This window comes from Sus scrofa, chromosome 13 (genome assembly GCF_000003025.6).
Source record: "Sus scrofa isolate TJ Tabasco breed Duroc chromosome 13, Sscrofa11.1, whole genome shotgun sequence".
Lineage (NCBI taxonomy): Eukaryota > Metazoa > Chordata > Mammalia > Artiodactyla > Suidae > Sus > Sus scrofa.
In genome coordinates, this window is record NC_010455.5 from 130,317,567 (window position 1) to 130,333,915 (window position 16,349).

The 16,349-nt window shown below is 39.9% G+C and overlaps 1 protein-coding gene across 3 annotated transcripts in view; it reads right to left on the reverse strand.

Annotated features, from left to right (window-relative positions):
- The window catches only part of ATP13A5 (ATPase 13A5), a 113,861-nt gene that overhangs the window by 10,885 nt on the left and 86,627 nt on the right, over positions 1-16,349 (reverse strand). For all 3 annotated transcript variants that reach the window (XM_021070060.1, XM_021070061.1, XM_005670077.3), the window contains 4 exons: positions 15,313-15,409; positions 12,809-12,881; positions 3,600-3,774; positions 992-1,194 (listed from right to left, as the gene is read on the reverse strand). In XM_021070060.1, the coding sequence (XP_020925719.1) occupies positions 992-1,194; positions 3,600-3,774; positions 12,809-12,881; positions 15,313-15,409 (548 nt within the window). The remainder of the gene's footprint in view (positions 1-991; positions 1,195-3,599; positions 3,775-12,808; positions 12,882-15,312; positions 15,410-16,349) is intronic.

The following is a 16,349-nucleotide window of genomic DNA, read 5'->3' on the forward strand; positions in this document are numbered from 1 at the left end:
AATAAATGACCAAATGATTAATAAAAATCTGCTGGGAAAGCTAGTGACTAGTTGGATAAACTACTTTGATCTCTGCCTTAAACTATACACCAAAATTAGCATTAGATTTTAAAAACATTAAAATAAAAAACAAACTGTGTGATAATCTGTCCAATTATGTACTGAGAAAAAACTCTGTGTATAAACATAATGGAAAAAATCACAAAGGAATAAACAGCTCATACAAATAAATGAGAAATATAACAGCCACCTAACAGAAAAAAAAAAAAAAAGATTTAGAAAATGTAGGTAATTCAGAGAAGAAGAAAGGCTAATAACATAAAAGTATGTCATCATCACCGAGGATCAAAAAATGCACAGAATGATTACAGCAGCCTAAAGTTATAGAGCTACTAAGAGGTCAGGTTGTATTTGAATTGCTTAGAAAATCTTTTACAAATCATGTTGACACACTTCTGTGTTTAAAATAATTCTTTTTTTTTTCTTTTGTCTTTTTGCCTTTTCTAGGGCCGCTCCCACAGCATATGGAGGTTCCCAGGCTAGGGGTTGAATCAGAGCTGTAGCCGCCGGCCTACACCAGAGCCACAGCAAAGCAGTATCCAAGCCATATCTGCAGCCTACACCACAGCTCACGGCAGTGTCAGATCCTTAACCCACTGAGCAAGGCCAAGGATCGAACCCACAACCTCATGGTTCCTAGTCGGATTCATTAAACACCGTGCCACGATGGGAAGTCCCTTAAAATAATTCTTGATGACTCAAATCAGGACGGGACTCAGGTGACCTTTCAGTATCACACATGCTTCCCTGCACATAAGCAGGTTTCTGCCCATGGGCTTTACCACCTCTGATAATTGTCGTTCAGTACTAGGTTTTAGACGAATGCAACTATTTTCTTCTCAGGCAATCACTTCGCCAGTGAGTTGCAACTCCAGAAATGGTAGGAGAGGAGAAAAAAAATTCGAGAATAAAAATTAAACTTCATACTTACAGTTTGTGTAGATGGGTTTTCGAAATGGCTTTCCCTTAGAAAAGATAAATGCTGCTGTGATACAGTTGATGGTGGTGATGGGCCACAGCGTGGTACTCTCAAAGCTCAAAACTGAGCCAGGAATCAGAGTGGCACTTCCGGTCCAGTTTCTTTCCAAACTCTCATTCGTTGAAAAATTACTGTGGTTGTCCAGGAAGCATTCACTACAAAAGAATCACCAGCATTTATGGAACTTTTTACTCTACTTTATCCAGCTGGTAAAAAAAAAATTAGTTAATCATGACCAGGGGACCTCATCTTTCAAGCTGTTTCAGCCAGTAACTACCAGGACATATTTTTATTCACCTCTTGAAATGACAAAGCAGAAATAAAATGAAGAGGAAGAAGTCAAGATTGTTCTTTGTCCAGGATTTCATTTAGAACAAATGAACTGTCTTGAATGGGCTTGGATGATAATTCTCAATGGCATTCCTTTCAATTCAGAGCACAGTAGCTCATGTGTGTGTGTGTGTGTGTGTGTGTGTTTGTGTGTGTGTGTGTGTGTGTGTGTGTGTGTGTGTGTGTGTTGGGAGGGTGGTATTTTTTTTTTTTTCATGGACTAATATACGACTCCTAACTGGGGTCCTGAGTTCGAATCTGACGGCTCTAACCCACTCTCCGCACACAACCAAAGCCTCTCTCTGAGGATCTGAACAAGACATTCTCCTGATTATGAGTGTCTGTGTTTCTGTTTTGCTAATAAATTAAGTTCAAATCTCTCTCTCAGGCAAGCCCAGGAGAACTTCATACATAGTCTCAATCAGCCTTTCCAGCCTGGTCTTTTCCTGTTCTCCCACGCCTCTTACTCTAAATGTAGAAAAATATTCCCTGTTCTTTTGCATGCCTCTGGGTCCAGACACACTCTTCCTTCTAAGTCACCAGAGTGACTTTATGTTTGGTGGCAAGTAGAACCAGTGCCCTTCATTCTTCCCTCCAGTGCTGCCTTCAGCTTATTGTTTTGCAATTACTTTTTGCCCTGGGGATGAGAATTTTCTTGAACATGGAATTTTTCTTTCAGTTCTATTTTAATTTTTTGGTTTTACTCACTTATACAACAAATCCTTAGCACCTAGCACAGCAATGCCACACAATATTTGCTCAGAAAACCATTTAAGACATGGGTTCTACCAGTCCTGGTTGATCTGATTGCAATATTTGTTTTTAGACAATAATCTAACCCACAAATAAACTAGTTTCCATCAGCTTTCTTGTGCAGCTTGAAACTTTTTATTTCTATTATAACTGTATAGATGAAATTCTTTTTTCAATTGCGAGCTCAAATGCAAGACTTAAGTCTTAATATCCTTGGCTCCCTAGGATGTGATTTACATATAGTAGATGATCAGTTACTGTCTGCAGAATAATGAAACATTAATGAAACAGTTAGCAGTCACGAAGCTTTCTTGCACAAAGGCAAAAGATAGACTAGAAAGCCTGAATTACAGATTTTATCACCCAAATGTATCTAATCCAACCTACTGAGTGTGGCATGGTTATTAACAGAGACAGGGTTACCCAGCCATCAGCCTTTTGGCTATACCATGTTGTCGCCTAGATGCAATCAGAAGGCTACTTCTCTGAATACATGTATTCCGATCTGGAGAAAAATCTGGTTTTGAAACAAAAATGACTTCTATGTTCTAAGTAATTCCTGAATTGCTGAATTTGGGGTCTAAATGACAATCTTAGACATTGTTTTGTAGATTTTAATCTAACTTTCAGTGGCTCCTGGGGCTCTGATGCTTTCAGGATCACAGTGGAGTGAGGGGGAGTTTGTATCAACCCTACTTCAAAAAGAGTAGCTCTCTTTCTGCCTTTCCTTTTAGAGATCAGGCAGGCTTTGTCAGAAAAATAGTCTGAACATCTAAGGAGCAGTTTACGTCATCTTGCCCTTAATTTATAGCTAAGGAAATTAAAGCCCTAGGAAGTAAGGAGAATAGCCCTGAGTCTACAGTTCAATTCAATCAGGACAGTGACACCATCAACTCCCTTTTTTAATTTTAACATTCATTTGAAAAACAAACTAATTTAAGCAAATCTTTCTTCTATATCAGAGGCTGGTGAACTGTAGCCCTTAAGCCAAATCTGATCCACCACCAGGTTTTGTCAATAAAGTTTTATTGGAATGCAGTCACATTGACTTGTTTATGTGTTGTCTCTGGTTGCTTTTTCACTCTAACAGCAGAGTTAAGTAGTTGCAACAGAGACCACAGAGCTCACAAAGCCCAAAATATTTACTACCTGACCCTCTACAAGAAATGTTTGCTGACCCCTGGTTTATATGATGTCCAAACCACTAGGGAATGAATATAGTCATTTAGTCAACCAGCTATTACATCCATACATCAATAACCAATGCAAAAGTCTTTCCCCACCCACTGCACATGGCTCATTCCAGACTCTACCCATTGACTCTGTTCTGCGCTCTATCCCATCACTGGTGTTTTGCAATATGGAGTCAACTTTGTTAGTGAGAATTTCAGAGTATACGTTCAAACCAAGTTGTACAAGGTCACTGAGTATTCATTGTACCACCTTCAGAAGGGAAAACCAAGAAACCAAACTTTACCTGTATCTGTAGACCTCACAATACCAGGGCTGCTGCTTCACGTAGAGAAATGCACAGACCTGCACGATGCAGGTGAAGCAGGTATTCAAAAGGACTGAGAGCAGCAAAGGGGGAGAGAGGAGCTGTCCTGCTGGTCGATACGGAGCCAGCTTTGGGTAGGCATGAGTGGAACTCACTGAAAGACAAATGCATTTTTTCCTGTTGTAATTTCATTATTAAGGATACAATACTGAGATGTATATTATCCTGAATCTTGTGTTAGAGTTCAGATTCAGTAGACATGAATTGAGGGTTTACATCTAGGTAGGCTCACTGCCTAGTTGCACATCCAATGCTACCAGCCTCGCTCTCTTTCATGCTTTGGTTTCATCCTCAGAAATGAAAAGAAATGGGTTCCAAAGATCTAGAATTATTATGTGTAACATATTGCATAGTGCAAATATTTCCTCCACAACCAGACTGGCCAGAAATGGTACTTTTGATACCAGTACTAATGATAACAGTACTGTTATCTCTCAGTGATGATAGAAAAGTGAAAATTTAAGATGAAGCAAGTAAGAGGGAGTGGGGTGGATTGGGAGCTTGGGGTTAATGGATGCAAACTATTGCCTTTGGAATGGATTAGCAATGAGATCCTGCTGTGTAGCACTGGGAACTATGTCTAGTCAATTGTGATGGCGCATGATAATGTGAGAAAATAGAATGTGTGCCTGTTATGTGTAACTGGGTCACCATGCTGTACAGGAGAAAAAAAATTGTATTGGGGAACTAATTAAAAAAATAAAATTAAATTAAAAAAAAAGATGAAGCAAGTAAGGAGGCATCCAGGTAGACTAATCTCCATATGCTGGGAAATTAAAAAAAAACTCTCACTCTATTATTCACTCAGGCAACATTCTCTGAGCACGTCTGGACCAGGATAGATACTACAGGTGTGTTCTTCTCCCTCCTGGATAAGTGTGTAAATGGAGGACTGCTAGGGCACATTGGACTTAGTTACGAAAAAGAACCTAAAAAATCTTGCTTCCAGATGAGAGTGTTAAAATATATTTTTGATCCCAGGATTTATTTTTTTAATAAAAGGGGTTGACAATGGGCAGAGATTGAACAGAACAACTACGAAAAGAAAGATGACTATATCCTTCTTAAAAGCTATGTATTCTAACAAGCTGATGAAAATGGAATGCACTTCTTAGAGCAGAGCAGGAAAGAAGTATGGGGAGGTCAGGATGTTTCAGTTTTTCATATCTGTCATCTCTTCCCTTTTCATAGTTTATCACTGGTTTCTTTGATGTAAGGTAGAAAGTCAGATGTGTACCCTTAGGTTTGTATTCATGCATGTAGTGGCAGGATGATAAGGTGTGGGTATCCAGTTTAGGATAATAAAACTTTAAAGTAGGTCTTTAGCTTGCTCAATGTGTGTTCTGGGGCCATCAGGTAAACCCTTTGGTCCTTCATTTTCTCATTTCTAAAATGAATGTTGGCTCAGTGGGATAAGGACCTGACATTGTCTCTGTGAGGATATAGTTTCGATCCCTGGCCTGGCTCAGTGGGTTAGGATCTGGCATTGCTGTGAGCTGCAGTGTAGGTCACAGAGGCGGCTCAGATCTGGTGTGGCTGTGGCTGTGGTGTAGGCCGGCAGCTATAGCTTCCGTTTGACCCTTAGCCTGGGAACTTTCATATAGCACAGGTGCAGCGATTAAAAAAAAAAAAAAAAAAAAAGAATGTTGGAATGTTTAAATGGTTTCCATAGGCTCTTCCAACTCATTTATCCTAAATTTCTATAACTAGCTAAAGCTTTACCATTACCAGTTTAGTCATTGTTTTGGGGAGGATGCTGGGCTAGAGGCTGTGAGGTGTGCAGAGATGACAAGCGCATCTCATCTGTTTCCAAAGAGCTTGAAGTCCAATGGAAAACACAGATGTGGTGTGTAATAAAGAACATGGCTAGCCTTTGTCTCAAGTTCCTGGGAGGGCACCTTGGGACCCTTGGAGTTTGACTGGCCTTTGTCTGCATTTCCTGGGATGTATCCTCTAAATCCTTGGAATTCCTTTAGTGATAGGAATGTCTCTGTTGTTCATGGTGGGCCTGAAAAGACTTTGTGCAATGAGATGACTTAGGATAGGGGCCTGACCAGGCCAAAAATACGAACTGTGTGATTAGAGGGCTGGGGCTTAGAGCCACTTGATATCAGCTCAACCTTCAGTAAAAACTCCAGATACTAAAGCTCAGGTGAGCTTCCCACTTTGCAATACTCTCTATATGGTCACACTTCCATGTTCCAGGAGAGTAAGGCTAACTGACTCCCTAGAGAGAAGACAATGGAAATGCCATGTTTGAGATCCTCCCCAACCTTGGTCTTATGTCTCTCCCTTTGGTTGGTTCCAATTTGTATTTGGCTATCACACAACTCTAATACGAAGTAGAGCACTTTCCTGCGTTCTGTGAGTTGTTGTGAATTATTGAACCTGAAGGACTAGTGAGAACTCCCTCAATGTGTAACTTGCAGGTCAGAAGTGTAACATGGGCATTTCCAAACTTACAGCTGGTGCCTAAAGTGAAGGTAGTCTTGTGAAGGCTGTGCCCTTAACCCAAAAGGTAGTTGATGTCAGAAGTCATTGCATGGGCACACAAAGAAGAGACACACAATATGGACTGTGGTCGATGCTAGGGAGACGGTGCTCTGAGGCTGAAGAAGGCAGAGACTGCAGTGCTTGGCATTCTCTCTGCACTCCAATATCCAAGGTAGACCTTGGCCACAGAGTTCAGAGAGGCTGTAGGTAGTAAACATGTAATTGCATCTCTGAGAATCATCTGAATTCTACCTATTTGGTCTTCTTTTTCTCAGATGCTTATTGTAGTTTCTGCCTTTTATTTTACACAGGGACTGTGGGAGATTGAATTATTGGCCTCATTGTAGCAGAGGATACTTTATCACCCCCTAATTTTGGTTTTCACTGTGTGATTTTCTCTGACCAAAGAGATGTTAGCAGAGTTTAGAGGCATGCATGATGGCTAGGCTTGCTTGCTCGCTCTGCTCTTTGGTCTTTACTGATAACATCCCCAAGTCTATCCATTCAGCATCATCCACAAAGGAAATAAGTGAATTAAACCCATATCCTGGACCAAGACCAAATAATCTGCATTCTTACAGAGTGGCTCAGGTGAGCCCACCTAGAAGGATTGAATGATGGTCAACTTACAGAACCATAAGTGGGTATTGTGAGCCATTGAGTTGGGGGAGGTGGTTTTTTATGCAGCGTTACTATGGTAATAGCTGACTGATACAGAGTCCTTACATAAAGATTATTTTAATTTCTTCCATATTAGAGATTCTTAGTACTTTCTGACAATCTGTATACTTGGCTATAAATAAAAATAATGACAATCATTTTAGGGTCCCTACTCATTTCCACAGGCTGCGCTAAGAGTTTTATAAACATTATTGTTATTTCTTTAAGAAGCAATGCAAAATAGGTATTTATCTCCTACTTTACAGGTGAACAAACTGATGTTCATAGAAGCAGAATCCCTTGCTTAGAGACCCATAGTTAGTAAGTGACATGGGGAGTGATGTTAACTCAAGTCCGTCTGACTGTAAAGCCTCATGTTCTCTGCTTGATAGCATATTGTGGTTTGAATCTTATGACTTAAAAAGAATAAAATGAGTCCTGTAATATAAGATTAGACAGAAGTATTGTTTATCAAGAGCTAGAACTTTTCTAAATTGTTCAGATATCTTTAAAATGATGATATATCTATCAGATTGCATGCAGAGGAATAAAAACTTGTGAAGTGTTATGTTTTATTCCAATTAATCATGATCTCCTCTGAGTTTCCACAGTGTATTACCCATACTGCTGCTATAGTTCAGAATGTCTTGCATTAAATCTACTTGTTGACACACATATTCAGCAGACTGTGAGCTCACTGAGGGGAAGAAATCCTGTTTCACCTCATTTTCTATCCCTCCCTGAACCTAGCACAGGGCATGCCAAATGGAGGACTTTTCCACTTCATATTCTATTCCCAAAGTATATAGTTTTTAATTGTTCATCATCATCTGGATATTACGTACATATGCTTCTCCTAAATAGTTGGCTTACTTTTATGTTATGGACATTTGAAGTCATGTAAGGCAAATTTCAGGAGGTTCATGAATCTATTCAAAATACATGCACAATTCTGAGTGTGCATCATGAGATTTTCAAGATGAGAAGACATATATCTTCCATCAGATTCTCCAAGGGGACAAAGACCCAGAAAGGACTCTTTGAAGCACTGATGGAATTTAAGAGATACATTTCTACAGAGGGTGCAATTCCCCTCTGTAGTTTCCTTCTCTCTACAAAGTCACATCCCATATGCTGGAGTGGTTGGCCCACATGGAGCTGAATTGCATACTTCATTCACAGAAATGATTGGCCTGGAATGGCCATCTTACTCTAGTGAGGTTGGTACATTTTGTTTCTCCAAATGATTTGCAAATGACACTGAGAGGCTGAACTAATTGGCTGTAGGGAGACAAGCAGAAAGGTTATGGAGCCTCAAGAGTAGTCATATTTTGGGGTCATTCACAATGTGAATGAAAACAAGAAGGATAGGAAAAAGAAAGACCCAAGATGGTCTTTTGGAAATAAGGAAAGATGACTCTAGCCCTCCTCAGACCCAGGTGCTTCCAAGGTTTTTGTTTGTTTGTTTGTTTGAGAATTATATTCTTACACAAACCCCTTCCTCAATTTTCTTGATCTGATTTGAGTAGGTCTTACTGAAAAGAACAGAGATGTAGCTAGAGCAAGTTCCTTGCAAGATGATTTTTTTTTTCTGTTTTTGTCTTTTTTAGGGCTGCACCTGTGGCATATGGAAGATCCCAGGTTAGTGGTTGAATTGGAGCTGCAGCTGCTGGCCTACCCGACAGCCACAGAAATGCAGGATCCAAGCCGAGTCTGCGACCTACACCACAGCTGACCGCAATGCAAGATCTGTAGCCCACTGAACAAGGCCAAGGATCGAACCAGCATCCTCATGAATACTAGTCAGATTTGTTATTGCTGAGCTGCCATGTGAACTCCTCAAGGTGACTTCTACACCTATGAGGGTCAAATTGGACTTCAAGATGTTCATTTTCTTTTTTTCTTTTTTTCGGCTGCACCCACAGCATATGGAAGTTCCCCAGCCTGGGATCAGGAATCAAATCTGAGGGCCACTGAAGAGACAACACTGGATCCTTAATCCACTGTACCACAGCAGGAACTTCCAAAATATGAGTTTTCTTAACTGACTTTTCTGACTTCATCCTACTTTTGTCCTTGATTTTTCCTTGCATATATTGTCTTATCTCACAGGCTGCCTTTGTATCATGCCTTAAAATCTTGTGGGAACAAGTCAGGGTGTATATAGATAAGCAAGTAAATAAGTGAATAGATGATGTAATGGAATTAAAAAAAAAAAAAAACATTCTCCAATAGAATGTACTTAGTACATTTATTTCATTATGGTTTTTTTAAATGAAAATTTAAAATTTTAATACAAATTTTATACTCTATTTACAATTATTACAAAATATTTCTATATTCCTCATGCTGTAGCCTATTTTACACTCAATAATTTGTATCTCCCACTTCCTCATCCCTATAGTGCCCCTCCCTCTCCTCACTGGTAAGCAATAGTTTGTTCTCTATATCTGTACATCTGGTTCTTTTTTCTTATTCACTAGATATACTTTTTAGACTCCACGTATAAATGATATCACACAGTATTTGTCTTTGTCTGACTTACTTCACTTAGCATATTGTGATGGCACTGTCTTTTTCTCATACTAATTCAGGCTTAAAGTCAAAAGCCCTAGTCTGAGAACCTGGAAATGTAGAGGCCTTGGTGAGAGTGAATTTCCATTGATTATCCAATCATCAGTGACTCCTGAATATCTGCAATAAATGTCCACAGTTCTCAGACTGGCAGTCAAGATTCTGTGATCTGACCCAACCTACTTTTTCAAGTTTTATCTCCTGCTGTTTCTTTCCACATACCCTACAGTGTGGTCAAATTGAAAAACTCACACCCTATATTTATCAGCTCTCTCTTGATCATGCTGCTTCCTTCTACTTGAAATGCCCTTCTTTTGGTAAAAGATATTTGAATCTACTCATCCTTCCTATTTTGGTGAACTGCTACTTCTTCCATGAAGCTGTCCTAGTAGCTCTCTCTTCTCCATTTCTATCTCCTTCCTAACTGCAGATCTTAAGAAACAACCTTCCCTTTCCCTGAACTCCCAAAGCATCAATTGTTTTCTGGTACTCACTATTTTGACCTGCATTTCACCCATTCATGTATGTGAATCCTCTGCTAATAAATATCAGTCATTAGCCTTTTACTGCCCCAGGTACTGATGGACCTAACATGTAGTAGGAGATGAGCATTTTTCTAAGAGGCAATTTTACCAAACCTCACATTTGAGGACAATGAAAAGTAAATGCCAGTTTAATGTAAAGAGCAATGACTACCATATCTCCAAGGAATTTAAAAGGAATCCATGCCGGTCCTTCAACTGTAAGCATACCATCCCCTCTCCCCCAGTTACCTACATATAGACTGTATAGGAAAAGGGTTTCCTCCGTACAGACTATATAAGAGAAAACCATGGAGATTATCAAGAGGGTCTTTAAAGGGAACCGTTAGGAGCAGCATGAACTGCGGTTTTCTTCCCAGCATCGCCCCAACACAAATGAGGGGAGGTCATAAGAGCCATTCTAGGAGAGATCTGAAGTGGTGAGAGGGTGAAGATTAGCTCTCTCCTGCCTGTAATCGCAAAGGGAAGACAGAGGGGGCAGCAGTGAGAACAAGCTGCACATATTCTATCCCATAGGTCAAGAAGAAATTATGGAAATTAGCCAGGCCAGAACTGTCCTGGAAGGAATATGCCAAGGGGGGTGGGGGAAGGCGAAGTCTGGTAGAACTAGAAGGGCTGGTGGGGAAGAAAAAGGCTTTGTGGAAGGTACCTCTAGAAGGGAGCTGATGAAAGGAATCCTGAGGGGTCAGAGAAGAAAGCACCACCAATGTCTAGTTCAGACCAATCCACAGGGAATCTCTGAAGAACTCAAGAACTCACCAATCAGCTCCATGCAAAGTGCCTGAGAGTTTAGACACCTATCCTGTTAGGGGAGCTGGACAGGAAAGAGCTATGATACCCTCACGTAAGTAAAAAGTCCTGGGCTTCTGCTGCTTGTGTTAGCCGAAGCAGGGTTGAGAATTGGTAACACTAGGAAAATAGAGACCATAGCCTTCTCTCCCACTGCCTGCTCTCAGCCATAGGTCAGGCTTGATCTGGGGAAAAAAACTTTGAATTGGATGAAAACATAAAATGTTAATTATAATCACTGGATTTTCATATCTAAAAATGAATCACTAATACCAGGAGCTGACCGGGAAATGATTTGCCTGTAGGATGACCAAGATTGCAGGGGTGGTAAAGCAATAGTGTTTGAATGAAGAGGGTTAAAAACAAACAAAAATGTGTTTCCTGACCCAGTATCTCAACTTTACCAATCTATCCTGAGTCCAGCCCATTTACTGAGCCAGCTACACATTTGTTGAATAATAATTGGATAAAGTGCTTTTATTCTGATAGAACACTATGCTTCTGGTCTATTAGAGAGACCTTTCTCTCCCACTGGTAACAGTAGTCCTACCCTGTGTTATCCTGACGCTCCCACTGAGCCCACTCTGAGATGAGAGGCTAAGTTTCACAGGGTGACCCCCTGGCATGAGGGTCAACAAGCTGTCATCATGGCCAAAAATAGTGTACCCATCACCATGGGAATCACATTCATAGCAAGTATCATGGAATTAATTGTGGGAAAGCTCAAAAGAACTTGCTCAGGGTCACCTGGCCATTCTGAGGCAAGGCTACCACCCATGTCTTTGCATTTCTAACCCAACAGTCTACTTGCACACTACATAAATCTCTTTAAGGTCTCACCATGTGAGGCAGACGAAAGAAGACAAAGAGGATGGTGTAGCACAATATCATTCATCTCCTAATGCGTGCTGAGGGGGTGTGATGCACTGTGCTATACACTTGACATGCGCTGTGTTCTCTGATCCTCACAACTCTCTGAGGATGTTTTATCTGGGTCAATTATTTATTTAGTAAATAATTTGCCAAAGGGCACAGAGATAGGAAGTGGTGGAGGATAGCCATGGTCTTCACTTTCGTGCTACTTGCTAGCTTAGCTCTTGGAACCTCCTGGTAGTCTTTTTTTTCCTTTTAGCATCCTTGTCCAAGTTCAGAAGCAAAGCATGCAAATTGCTTAAAAAATAACCAACACTGAAGAAGCAATATATCACTGATTCAAAATTATCCCGTCACGTGAATATTAATAACACTAGAAAATATTTTAATGGGCTATGAATAGTTATAGTCATTTCAACCCCAAGATTCAAAATTGGTATTACTTACATCTCTGACACGGGTAAATTTTGTTACAGGGTTGATATAATAAATGACTTCAATATCAGTTTCATGTTTTATGATCTATATGAAATCCTCAAGGTTACTAATATCCTGCATTGTTGGATGTTTTATCTATTTTTTTTCATAATGTTTCCATTGTTGAACAAGGAAAAAGAGATGAGTATGTCATTCTTTTGCTTTGCTCTCTGTTGAGGCAGTCACCTTTCTCACTTATTAAGAATTAGTATCAAGCTCCAAGTTCCTGGATAGGAAATACTTTATCAGTGTCCTCTCAAAGGAAGGAAATGAGCAATAGCTGCTGTAAGCCCCACCTTGCTTCTGAGAGAACTCCACTAGACTAAAACACCAGCATTTGTTCTCAAACGTCAAAGCCCTAGCAAAAATCTGGTTCCATGTCAATGTGAAGCATAGTTGAATAATGGAAAATGACCTTTGGGTTTTAAAGATTTCCTTTCCTGGATTTCTTGTACATTTCTCTATGTACAAGACACAAACCTACGGAGAACTCAAAATAACGATGACAATTTTACAAAGCTATGCCCTATTTGCTATCAGGATATTTTAATGCCACATCTGAGGACTTCAAGTCTCAACTTCCTGCTAACACCACTTTAAAAAATTCATAGGTAATGAGGTTTTGGTAGTTAAGATGGATCATTCTCAAAAGCTCTTATTTTATGTGAGTATCTCATGGATAAATGCAAATAATATAGTTTACTTTGCTAAGGAGCTTACTTGTTAAACAGACCATCAAGGTAATGGCAACATCTTGCATGAGATACTGGTAATTCCCAAAGAGTTGTAGTTGCTGAAAAGGAAAGGAAACATACATGAGGCTTCAAGCATCACAGCATCTTTATCATTCCCAACACGTTTCTTGAAAGTAATCAGGAAGCAATGGCTATTTTTGTCCTCACTTTAGGAAGAAGGTGACTTACCTAAGATTTTTAGCATCTTACTGAAGATTTTTGGTTTTTGTCTTTTGTCTTTTTTTTAGGGCTGCACCTGCGGCATATGGAGATTCCCAGGCTAGGGGTCTAATCAGAGCTGTAGCTGCCGGCCTACACCACAGCCACAGCAACACAGGATCTGAGCAGTGTCTGCGACCTACACCATAGCTCACAGCCATGCAGATCTTTGACCCACTGATCGAGGCCAGGGATTGAACCCGCAACCTCGTGGTTCCTAGTCGGATTCACTTCTGCTGCACCACCCAGTGGAACTCTCGTTACCAAAGATTTTTAGCATCTTGTATAGAATAAACCAAACAACTATTTTCCCAGTGTTTAACTTAATTCCACATCAACAATGAGAGTCAGTCAGTTGGGGAACACCCTCCTATTGGCCACAGTAATTCTGGCAGCTATGGTCTCAGCCTGGACACGTGAACTCTGAACAGATGATATTAAAGCCTGAAAATTCTGCGTGGGAACTTCACACTTAAAATTTGAAGTCAAGACTTCAACTCTTCAACAGGTTTTTCTCTCCATCCTTATCCACGGATTGAGTTCATGGCATCATTCTCTTGGAGTCCATTTATTTTCATGAACTGAAAAAGTGCCTCACCCCAAGTAAGCCCACTGCAGATTTCAGTCTAGTACACCTGCCTTTCTAAGATCTGTGCAGACATAAAACTTTTTTTCAGTTCAGATTTATTGAGCAGAGGTATTTATATATAAAAGTCAGCTCATTACTCTCTAGGATCATGCCTTGCTATACTTTTTCAAGCCAGGTCTGTTTGTCTGCTTCACAGCTACTGAGCACTAAATCATAACATGGTTCTATGCCTATTACAGACTAGATTTATGCAAATGAAAATATTTCTAGGAGTACCCTGGTGGCCTAGCAGTTAAGGACTTGGCATTGTCATTGCCATGGCTCATGTTACTGCTGTGGTTTGGGTTTGATTCCTGGCCTGGGAACTTCTGCATTCTGTAGGTCCTGACAAAAACAAAACAAAACAAAACAAAAAACAATTCTGGCCTGTAAGAGACTGAAACCAAGGCCAAGATGTTTCCAGTGAAGGTCCTTGGGGAACACTCTTAACTTAGGTCTAAACCATCAGAGTGAAGGACTTCAAAGTAAACTATGGTTCCAATTCCATCCATGGAGACTCTGGAACTGAAGTTCTGCTTTTGTGTCTTTCAGAGGATGCAAATGGTCCCTCAGCATTCTTTCAACTCCTCTTCTTTCTCTATCTTCTTTATATTTCGTTCTCATATACTTTCCCTTCCTTTCCTCTCAGAATGATAAGTAAAATTATATGTATGCAGGGTGAGACAGAACAGGGAGAAATTTTCAAAGGCAGCTCTACTTCTTATTCTGGGAGCAGCTTTCATAGAACTATGGAGGGCTTTGGCAAAAAGTCAGCCTGACTTCCCAGAGGCAGATAAAGGCTTGGCCAAAAGCGAGAACTGATTTGTTCTTAGTGATAGAGGCAGAACTTGAATCCAGGTTTCCTGACTCCCTATCCATTTCTTGTTTCTATCCACTTGGTTGCCCTTAAGCCTCTGTGTGCACCTCTTGCAATTAACAGCTCACCAGAGGCTGGAGTCCTGCGGTCCTCACTTTCATCACTCAAAAGCAGTAAAATAATTCCTCCCCTGCACTGTTCCCTGAGTCTATTGGATCATTTCCCTGTAGAGTAAGTTATGACTGAACCAATGCAGATTACTTTCAACCTGTACGTATTCTTCCATACAGCTAATGAATTCTTAGATGATTATTTTTATCATTTCATTTCAAGTCTTATAATTTTTTTTTTTAAACAGAACTGCTAATCCTTTCCTAATGGTGTGTAAGTTCTCTGCAGATTCAGAATGAAAGCTCCAGTATGGGAAAGTTTCCAGTTTTGAGTCCTTCAAAGTCAAATTCAACAACTTCTCTTTCTTTTTATCTCTTTTCAGTGTGCCGAAAATATTCCACAGTTGGAGACTGATCCATTTCCTGCTGGGTTATATTTAGGCCACTCTGAAGCATTCTTCATACTCCAAGTGAAGAAATAGAGGCTTGAGGAGGTCAAGTGTCTCAGGTTATCTGGAGAAAAACAACAGTCCTAGAAACTGATCCAGATTTACTTATTTCCAGCTCCGTGTTTCATGCACAGTTATACCAAGTTCCCAAGTTTGCACACAACTATTTTGAGAAATGTCATTTATTTATAAAACATTAAATCCACCCCAAACCAAACAAGTGATGTAAATGCAATCAAACTTGGAAGCAATTATTTTGGGTCATACCCAATAGAGCAAGGATGTACCAATAAACTGGATGATGCCATACATGGTCAAGTATTTAAATACACCAAAGGATGAAACCAGAGCAGCTCGTCCTTCTCTGTTTAAGACAAAATAAAAATAACTGGTTATGTATAATACTCATCTCCCTGTCTCTTTTATATTTCAAAAGGAGCTCTTTTTAGCCGGTTGATATACCTTCATTTATTCACTGATTCATTGTCTCAATTATTCATTTAACCACTCATTCACTCACTCATTCTCTCCATCAATCATTACCTCACCCATTGATTTACAGGCACAGTTTTATATAAAGCTTAAAAGTATGCCAGCATTATGCTCAGAGTCACGGAAGATGTACATGAATCGGGCATGGTCCTTATTTTCAATGAACTATCAGTGAATTAAGGAGATTAACACGTACATTATAAACACCATACATTGTGACAAGGTGCAAAATGTCAAGCACTGGCTTGCCTGTGATTCATTCCATCCTGGCAACACTTGCTCCCTGTGCATCTTTTATCAGAGTCCCTTAGAAACATAAAGCCAAGGGCTAGGCACTCTCACATTATATGAAGAGTAGATATGATGCCAGTATTTGAGATAAAATGGGTTTTGTTGGCTTCGATGTACCAGGAAGAACCCAGGGGTAATAATCTCAGCTGGGTAGGGAGTCAAAAGAGATAAATACAATGGTAAAAATTAGAGCTTAAAAAGCGAAGAGTCCCTAGTCAATAATATTGTAATAGCTTTGTATGGTGACAGATGGTTACTGGATTTATCATGGTGCTCAATTCATAACGTACATAAATGTCAAATCACTTTGTACATCTGGAATTAATATCATAGAGTCAACCCTACTACAATTTTAAAAAAGACAAAAAAGTAAATGTTACTCCCTTTAAAAAGTTCCATTTGAGCTATTATTCCTCTAACTGGGTCTGCCTGGTGATGGATTACGAGAGCCACAGAAGACAAAGGGAGGTGGCAATACATGATGAGGGAGGGGAGAACTTGGCAAACAAGCCCTCTTGCAG